This window comes from Notothenia rossii (genome assembly GCF_949606895.1).
Source record: "Notothenia rossii genome assembly, chromosome: 11".
Lineage (NCBI taxonomy): Eukaryota > Metazoa > Chordata > Actinopteri > Perciformes > Nototheniidae > Notothenia > Notothenia rossii.
The window spans coordinates 17,907,141-17,916,999 of NC_136910.1; the positions used below are offsets into that span (position 1 = coordinate 17,907,141).

Genomic DNA, 9,859 nt, shown 5'->3' on the forward strand with positions numbered 1-9,859 from the left:
TTTCCTGAGCCTATATTTGAAACATTTTATGGAACTTTTCAGTGACAATGAATTGTGTACACCTATAAAGAATAGTATAAGTACTGATACATTGATTCAATGATTTTTAAAGGCAGTTAATTCACTTTTCCCTGATCTGTGTGTCCTTTAAGGAAATGATAAGTGTGTGATGATTTCTTGTAGCTGTTGCCTGTTTGTGCGCCTATCTGTCTGTGCTTCCTGCCATCTGTCCATTAATGTTTGACCACAGATTGTAATGGTAATGGCAGGTTTGAGTGGTGGTGGTAATAACTGCCTGTTGTCAGGACACTGTGTGGCAGAGCAAACATGATGAGACTCCACCTAAGTCCTGGTCAAAAGCAAATGGAAAACAAAGAGATTACGCCCCACCCGCAGAGCTGTTTGCACGTACAGTACAGAGCCTTCTGGAGAGTCAAACATACATTATATGAAGTGTTTTCTCCTTGTATGCTATTAAAACAGTGAAAAGGTTAACTTTGTGTAAAAGCGTTTTTGCCAATCTGATCAGAAAGTTAGTCCTCATTTAATGTCTTCTGTTGGTGTCATATTTATGTGCATGGTTTGGCTAGTTGTTGGGAATGATGATGGTGTGTCATGTAAGAATAAGCATTTGTTTTCAGCTGTAGCGCCACTTTTGATTTTAGATGTTTGAGCCTATTAGCAATACTGATATATTTGAGATTTTAAAATTCTGGGAATTATATCATCGGGTGCAATGATGTTTAGTCCATAATATGTCAGAAAGAAATTAAAAATAACTATCATTTTTCCTCACCTCAAGATAATGTTCTCAAATGTCTCGTTTTATTTGACCAACGGTCCAAATCCGGCATTTTATTCAGTTTATCATGATTGGTAGATCATTTTCAGATGGTCAAATAATCAATACATTCAGGGTTAAAGCTCTAATGTATGTACAATATATGTTTGTATCTGACTGATCATGATATGTAAACATATATCTGACATAGATTATTTAAAAAAAATGCAAAATATTTACTTTCAGCAGCTAAAATGTCGGGATTTTGCAGTTTTTAATTGTTGTAAACTTAATATGTTTTGCTTTTGGATTATGAGTCTAATACATAGCAATTTATAAAACCAGTTTTGAAAATCTTACATAAATAATTTTGTAAAAATAATTATGAAAGGTCATGAAAAAACTAAAGGTGGCCTAGTCTGCGTTGTTAGTTTTTTGTATTCCTTTACACTGCATGAGCATTTTCCTAGTCGTCATTGTAACAGGAAAAGTGTAGTTGAGCTGACTCAGCATGCTGGATGATCGGAGCGCGCTCACTGAATCAGCCACACTGGCTCTCAGTGCGGGGGATTGTGATGGAATGAGTAAACATGACCTCAGTTGTGGTGAGGTAATGTCAAGTCACCAAGTGAAGTGTTTGTTTGTGGAGAGGATGAGGCTGTCATTTGGTAAACACACGTTGGTGGTGTTAAGATTATCACACACTGAGGTCAGATGTTTGAAGCATGGATATATGTCAGGTTAGTTAGTGTGTGTGTGTGTGTGTGTGTGTGTGTGTGTGTGTGTGTGTGTGTGTGTGTGTGTGTGTGTGTGTGTGTGTGTGTGTGTGTGTGTGTGTGTGTGTGTGTGTGTGTGTGTGTGGCTGAGCCAGATACACAGTAGGCCGTGGCGAGACAGAGCAGAGGCTGTTATAACTGAATAGTAGCTATTAACAAGGATTCCCATACACTAGAGAAAATGCCAGTATATGATGTCTCTTTTTACTAAGAATGTTCACCCTGCCTTTTTTAGGGGCAGTAAGCTATAATGGTGTATTGTCATCATTTTATATGCATAAAAAGTCATTATGGATCAAGGGGAAGTTGGTTTGAATTCAAGAAATAATTGTGAATATCCAGGATTCAAGTGATACATTTAGGAGGAAAATCCCCCATACTTCCGAGAGGGAGTTTTACATTTGGACATTTTTGAGTGAAAAACCATAGGAATATGTTTTGTGTAAAAAAAAACAAATGTAAGATCAGGTATTTTGGCGGTAAAATAATTCAAAATACTATTTCAATTTTCTGGTTATTTTTATTGTTACTTTTACTTTGAACATTAGATTACAAACAACATTTCCTTATCATGAAAACAAAAGGATATTTCCATTACATTTATCTTTAAACATATTTATTTCGTCCATGTTCGTATTTTCTAATAGAAATGACTGCGGTTGTATATCTTTTTTTGTAAGAGAAAAAATAAAGGGAAAATGCGTCTGCAACTGAAATATAACTTCTGGTAAACCAGGTCTTATTTTACTCAGGTTTGTTTCAAGATACTTTTTTTCAAAGTGAACATTTGATGACTAATTGACTATAAAAGGCAAACTCCAGAACATGGTCTGCACAAGTCACCATCATGATCATGTTTTTTTTCTACAGGCACTTGTAAAAATCAAATGTGGACATGTTATAAAGGTGCCGATAACAAGTCAGAAAGTAATGATTAACCCGATTTATGAACAAAAACCTAACTTAAGCTGTTAAACATTGACATTATAAAGAATGGTTCATTCCAAAGAAATGCATTTATACATTAACCAAACAGTTTTTATATTTGAGAATAAGAAAAACAACTGCATTCTCAAAGATAGACACATTTTAAGAGTAGAGATCAGGATTTAAGTTATTTATTCATTATAATGTAACTTTATGAACTAACTAATAACAGATTCTGTAAGGGCCTTACAGATAGAACATATATGCCTTACCCTAAGGTGTGTGTTATATCTAAATGTCTCTTTTGAATTCATGACGCCAAAGGAAAAACAGAAAAGAGATGTTGAAACAATCATGATGTGAGTTTAGGCAAAGCTCCAGGTAGGTCATCGGATATGGTTTTGATAGGATGGTGCAGGTTATGAAATGAAGCTGCAGCAACAAATCAACAGTTAACCTTTGTATTATAATCATTTGGAAAGAGCAAGCCCTGGTTTATTTATTATATTTGTTCAGTTTAAATGGACAGTAAGACTTTGAGAAAACATGTGATCATTGTGCATTGAAGCCAACAAAGTGCTTATGAATATACCTACCCTATATCAAAAGTCATATTTAAAAAAAAAAACTAAAAAAAACAGATGTAACTATTGCTCAGTTTCAAGACTAAGCGGTAACGTAAGAACAATGATAGAAGTGTACAATTAACATACAAATATATTTAGTTCTAGTCCTTTTTAGATGTGTTTTGAATAACACAGAACCTAACACTGTAGATGTTGATTGTAGTGATGGAAGTATGCTGTTCCAAACAAATGGTTCTCTGTATTTCAATTTCAATGAATGTTAAAGGAAGTGTGAGAAAGGAAGGATTCTTGGTCTATAATGCATCTTTATATGAGATGGAGAAGTCACTCTGGGTGAGCGGCACCATGACTGACAAAAGAACATCTGCACATTGAAAGAATGGAGGGATCAATGAAAGAATGGACGGATCAATGAAAGAATGAGCACCAGTGTGTAAGCAGCATGACCGGGAATCATAGGGTCGCAGCACTGACTGACACCAGGGTGTTATACAGTAGAGGGGGGGAGGGGGGTGCTTCTGTTACATCTTTATCAATGGGTTAACAAGAGGGTGAATGTGGGTCAGTGTCCAAGAATGGGGTCCTCATTGTAGGTTACTATCGGGGAACCTCAGACTCAGAATCAGTATCAGAAACACTTTATTATCCCGGGGAAATTGTGACAGTTGTTCTATTCTAAAATAAAAGATAAATGAAGTAACATATTTAATGAAAATAAGATATACACATATAAGAATTGTGCATGACGCAGTGATAGATTAAACAGCTACATACTTTTAAGTTAAATTAGAAATAATAAAATGTGTGAATTAGTAATGTTTTACAAGTTAAGGTCCTGAATTTTCTGGGAAATACACTTTAACTATACAACAAGTATATTTTTTTGTTTTTATCATTAAAATGTATGTGTTTTATGTTATTCTGTAATGCAGAGGCAATATTATATAAAATATATTATTAGTAGCAGCAATCTTATTTACATTTAAACAACTTTCAAAGTAAGTTTAAATGTTTTTTTATGTGATTTATTTGGTTTTTAAGATGTAAAATAATTGAAAAATTAACTAAATGTACTGTGTCTTTATTGTTTAACTTGAACGTATCCTTTCATAGCTCTCACACATTGTTGTACCTTTTGGTCTTTAAAAAAAATCCACCCTAGTCACACTCTTATCACAAAGTATGTTTCCTTAAATTTAAACCTTGTAAACTGACATAAAGGATTTCAGCTACCCAACCAGCAATATCCCTTTTGCTAATCAACACACACAAGTGGACATTACATTATTTGAAAGTGCCAAATGAAACATCAGTTAATCAAACCCACAGCATTACAAACAAATTCATCACTGGCCCAGCTCCCCTAGATAATACTCTGATGATACAAGACCATTTGAGCATCATATTTGTCTAGCAATGGCAGAAGAGGCTTCAGAGAAGTGGAGACGCTGCAGCTGTCAGAGTGTCGGGGCAGAGAACGCAGCTCGATGGTAGACAGCAATTCTGGATCCAACTTTCCAGCTCTGCTGCTGTCACCGTGCAGCTCACTGCGGTTGGCGATGAGACCATTTTAGGCGTGGAACCGTGGCCTTTTTGCTGCCATTAGCATTGTGTGAGTGCGCCGGTCCTGAGAGACAAAGACGGATTGTAAATCAAGGGACGTTGGAAAGTCCATCTCTTTGTGACTGGTGTTTGTGTGTCTGCTCTTTCTCAATAGGCGTGCATTTGCGAGTGCGTGTGTGCGTGCCTGTCTGTGTGATTCCTTCTCTTCTGTGTAAATGAGGCTCTTTGACTTTACGAGCATTAGTTAACCTTTTCCTCCGACACTTAACTTGTGTTTATCTGGGGTGTTGTAGAAAAAGGCTCATCTGATTGGCCGGTTGAAACAGATAAAACACAACAGGTTTTCCCAGGTTGAAATGTTGAAAAAAGGATGGAAATATATATATTTTTTGCATAATTTTACAAAATTCCTAAATGCACTGTGAAATACAGTAACAAATAATCAAATCATTGATTTGTTGATTTACGGAATAATAATTGCCAACCGATATGATGATTAATGAATTGTTAAAGGTGATTTTGAATGAATAGAAAATAACTAAAACAGGTTCAAACATCAAATATGGAGATGACATGTTTTCCTCTGTTTTATATCATATCAAACTGAATGTCTTTGGTTTTTTTAGTGTCAAAAGGAGACATTTAAAGAGAAAACCTTAGATTTAGAGAAATTATGGAATTTATTTTACTTTGTTCTAAATGATTATAAAGACCAAACTTTGTATTAGAAATTAATGAAAAAATGTGACGTCAAAACAGTTTGATTAGGGTTAGTCATTTGGCAGAGGTCTGTGGCCTTGTATATAATAATATTATAATGTATTTATTGATATTTTATATTATAAGTCTTAATATGAAGGAAATTAAGTGATCAAATAGATCTAGTAAAAAGTATTGCCTATAAAAATGAAGGGAAGTTTGAGTATAAACGAGCAGAAAAGTAACTCACTAAGTACTAACTAACTAACTACTTGAATAAATGATAATTTCACAAGTATTGATATATTGGGACATGGTGCCTTTTTTCCAAAGTTATGATTGATAATCTCCAAAAACAGCCATAAACCTCAGGATCTTTTTAATGTCCTCAACTCTATTATTAATCCCCGTGATCTTTCTTCTATTGTGCCATCACAAGCTCTCTGTCATAAGTTTCTTACATTTTTTTATTGAAAAATTATCTGCACTTAGGCTAACCCACACTAATGCTACCCCAGATCCTGCTTATTTTAAGTGCCCTGCTGTCCTCGACCACTTTGAGCCTGTGTCCCCCTCTTCTCTCTCGGATGTAGTCATGCACCTGCGACCGAAAAACTGCACCTCAGACAGCATTCCCTCTCGTCTTCTCAGAGATGTTTTCGAATCAGTTGGAGCAAGTATTTTATTACTAATAAACACCTCTCTTAGCTCACGATTTTTCCCAGCTGCCTTCAAACATGCAGCGGTCCAGCCACTACTTAAAAAGAAAAATCTCGACCCCTCCATTCTCGCAAATTTTAGGCACATCTACCAGCTACCTTTTTTTATCTAAAGCCCTGAAGCGAGTAATCTATGTCCAGCTGCAGTCGTCCTTAACTATGCATGGCATCTAGGGATGCAAATTATCGATGAATTCATTAATCATTAGTTGATTGACCTTATCGATCGATTAACGATTAACTGATATAAACGGCTTTTTTCCTGAGAATGTACATTTCTCACTGTATCGATAGTGTCTTTAACATAAAAAGCTAAATATTGCTTATTTACTGAATAAAAATGCATGCTATATTGCACAATTGATGTTTTATTGTACCAGTTAGGATAATGTGCAGATAATGGCATTTATGTAGTTTAACAAAATAAATTAAGCACAGAAAATTCAAATACATAAAAAAATAATTGTGCACTGGCTCACCTGTCGCATGTGAAACATTAAGCAAAATAAAATTAATTTTAAATAGAAATCTAAACAATATGGGTAGGCCTAGCCTACACAATATTAAGCCTACACATTATAATCTGGTTAACTACATATGTAAAACTTGAAACATTAGCAGCAGCATTTATAATCCCCTTTGGTCTGAGAAAGGTAACAGTAAGATAACTAGCCCTGGAAACTTCAAATATATTCTGAACACAACTTAAATCATCCCTGAGGAAGGTGACAGTAACATTAGAGGGCGACCCTTAGAACAGTCAAATGAACATATAGGCTACCTCTCCTGAAACAAAAACATTCCTGTCTCAATGTGTTTTGAATAGGCTCCTGACCTAGACCCCTCTATTTTTGTTCAAGAAAATAAGCATATTAACGTGGTCAGGAGTAAGTCGTGTGCGCAGCCTGTTTACAGTCAGGCCAGCTGCTGAGAATACACGTTCTGATGGGACAGACGTGCCCGGTATGCACAGATATCGTCGTGCCACATTTGCCAGCCTCGGAAATCTTCCTTCATTGACTTTCCACCATTCTGTGGGACTGGAATCAAGGAGTGGTGAGGCATCCTTCAGAAACATGTCCACTTCCTCTTTAATGTCATCGTTGCTGCTGGTGGTATAGTTTTCACCCAGTAGAAGAGTCATAGCAGGAGTGTGTCTCTGAAGTGTAGCTCCCTGGACTGGCACATCATCTCCAGTGGTGGCTTCATTTGTTGATGTGGAGTCCACATGTTCTTCCATAGCCAGTTCAAGCAGTTTGGTATTAGCTGAGATCCTGCTTGCTGGGCTTAGAAATCCCAGGTGCTTATGCCGTGGGTCCAGCATCGTTGCTATCATTGGTGTTGTTGATGTGAGGTCTTCAGACTCAACCTGTTAAAATTAAATAAAGGAGAAAGCTAGCATTAGAGTTTTATTTAATAAGGTTTGACATGACAAGGGTACAACTGCATAAAAACGCAGTTTACACTGTGACAATGTGTTGGTGATAAGTGATTCACCCCATAATCTGTTATATAGCTCAAATGTGATCGAAGAGTTTAATTAATTAATGGCCATAGCTTACCTTCATCCGTTCCCCCAACGAAGTGCGCACTTTAGATTTGAATTCCGCCACTCTGTTGCTGTCTCCATTTGCCATCTTGAGATGCGTGTTAATCAGACTAAATGTGATGGGGTACGTGTTGGATATGAATACCTCCGTCTCTGCTGACATTACAGTAGTTGCACATTGGAGAGCCTCTAGTGCTGGCGCTATGTCCTCCATAAGCTGCCAGAAGTCGTCTCTCAATTCCAGCGTCCTCGCATCTGAAAGCTTGGTCTCTGAGTGGTCTGTTAGCACAGCACACACGGCCCATCGCTGTTCTACGAGTCTGCCAAACATCGCATGTACAGAGTTCCACCTGGTCTTACAGGACTGAATGAGCCGATGAGCTGGTAGCTGCATTTGTCTTTGTTTTGCTTCTAGCGCTTTCGTTGCTGGTGTGCTGTGATTGAAGTGCTTGACCAGCCTGCCAGCAGCTCCAATTACTCGGTTGACACCAGCAGCAGCGAATCCGTCATTGACGGCCAGATTTAAAGTATGAGCAAAGCAACACACTGATTTCCAACTGACTCGTGCGGGGTTGTTTGCTGAAACAATGTTCCGAGCGTTGTCGTGCACACAGGCTACTACACGGCCGGTGAGTCCCCATGACTCCACAGCCTGGTTCAGTTTGGCAGCTAAATTATCAGCTGTATGTCTCTCGGATAAGCTCTCCGTAAGAAGGACTGCCGACTTTACCTGCCAGTCGTTTTCAATATAGTGGCAAGTAATCGTGATGTAGCTTTCTGTAGTCAGTGCTGTCCAACAATCCGTCGTCAGAGCCACATTAGCCGCGGACAAACATGCTTTTAGCTTAGCCTTCTTAATTTCGTAGCGTGCTTCCAAGTTGGAAGTCACGGTCGCTCGCGAAGGGATGTTATATCCTGGCTCCATGAATTGTATCAGCTCCCGAAATCCCTCGGCCTCGGTGGTGCTAATTGGCATTATATCTCTTTCAATCATCCCGCAAATTCTCTGAGTAATGCCGTCTGCTTTTCTTTGGTCGCATACTCGCCTTCCCAGCACAGCAGCAATTGTAGGTTGTGAAGGCGACGGAATGGCTAACGTTACATGCAAGTTGTTCAGGTGGTATCTTAACGAACTTGTAGAGCTGTTGTATTTAAATGTAGCACCGCAAAGTTTGCATTGTGCGTCTTTTTCATCGTTAATTAATCTAAAATGCTCCCACACTCCACTCCTTTTTGACCGCCTCATCATTGTTTGTTTTAGTTTTTTTGCCGCCTCAAGTTTGTGACAGGTCTAGCTCTAGCGGCTCGCGAGAATCTCGGGTCACGTTCAAGTACGTCCTGTGGGAAACGGTCTTAGATTACAATGTTCAATTAGTCACAATTAATTTAATTTAATCGAGTAAATTCTTTTCGACAATTAATCGATAGTCGATTAACCGTTAACATCCCTAATGGCATCCATGAAAAGTTTCAGTCTGGCTTCAAACCCATGCACAGTACTGAAACAGCCCTTTTAAGAGTTTTGAATGATCTGCTCCTAGCCGCCGACTCAGGTAGCCCAGCTGTCCTGGTGCTGTTAGACCTGAAAGCTGCCTTTGACACTGGACCATAGCATCCTGTTGTCCCGACTTGAACAGTCCGCAGGCATCACAGGCTCTGCCCTTGCATGGTTCAGGTCCTACCTGACAGACCGTAGCTTCTCAGTGCAGCTAGGTGCCTTCTCCTCTGCTAAAGCCCCTCTTACCTGTGGGGTTCCCCAAGGCTATATCCTGGGCCCCATCCTCTTTTTACTGTACATACTGCCCCTAGGTTCAATTCTCACTAAACACAATATTCCCTTCCACTGCTACGCCGATAATGTACAGATCTATCTGCCTCTCAAAGCAAATGTCAAACACTCACTACAGCAGTTGATGGACTGCTTAACAGAGATAAAATCCTGGCTGAGCCAACATTTCCTTAACCTCAACGAGAGCAAGACCAAGGTCATCATTTTTGGACCCCAACCTCCAGCCTCTCCGGTTGATATTCTGGGCTCTCTCAATGAAAACATCCTCCCCTCTGTCATGAGCCTTGAAATGACCTTCAGTAGCACTTTTTTAAATTCGACAAGCAGGTCAGCACCGTAGTCAAATCCTGCTTTTTAAAAATAAGATTATTGGCCAAAACCAAGTCATATTTATCTTTTAAAGATCTAGAAAGGGTTATTAATGCCTTTGTAACCTCAAGACTGGACTATTGCAAAGCTCTGTATGTGG

The 9,859-nt window shown here is 38.4% G+C and overlaps 1 protein-coding gene across 1 annotated transcript; it reads right to left on the bottom strand.

The window, feature by feature from the left end:
* Positions 1-6,402: 6,402 nt before the first annotated feature.
* LOC307024670 (E3 SUMO-protein ligase ZBED1-like) lies at positions 6,403-9,044 on the bottom strand. The gene is made up of 2 exons (XM_079658993.1): positions 7,615-9,044; positions 6,403-7,421 (listed from the first exon to the last, which is right to left on the bottom strand). Exons 1-2 carry the CDS (start codon positions 8,848-8,850, stop codon positions 6,888-6,890), a joined length of 1,770 nt encoding a protein of 589 aa, XP_079515119.1. The 5' UTR covers positions 8,851-9,044; the 3' UTR covers positions 6,403-6,887.
* Positions 9,045-9,859: the final 815 nt, after the last annotated feature.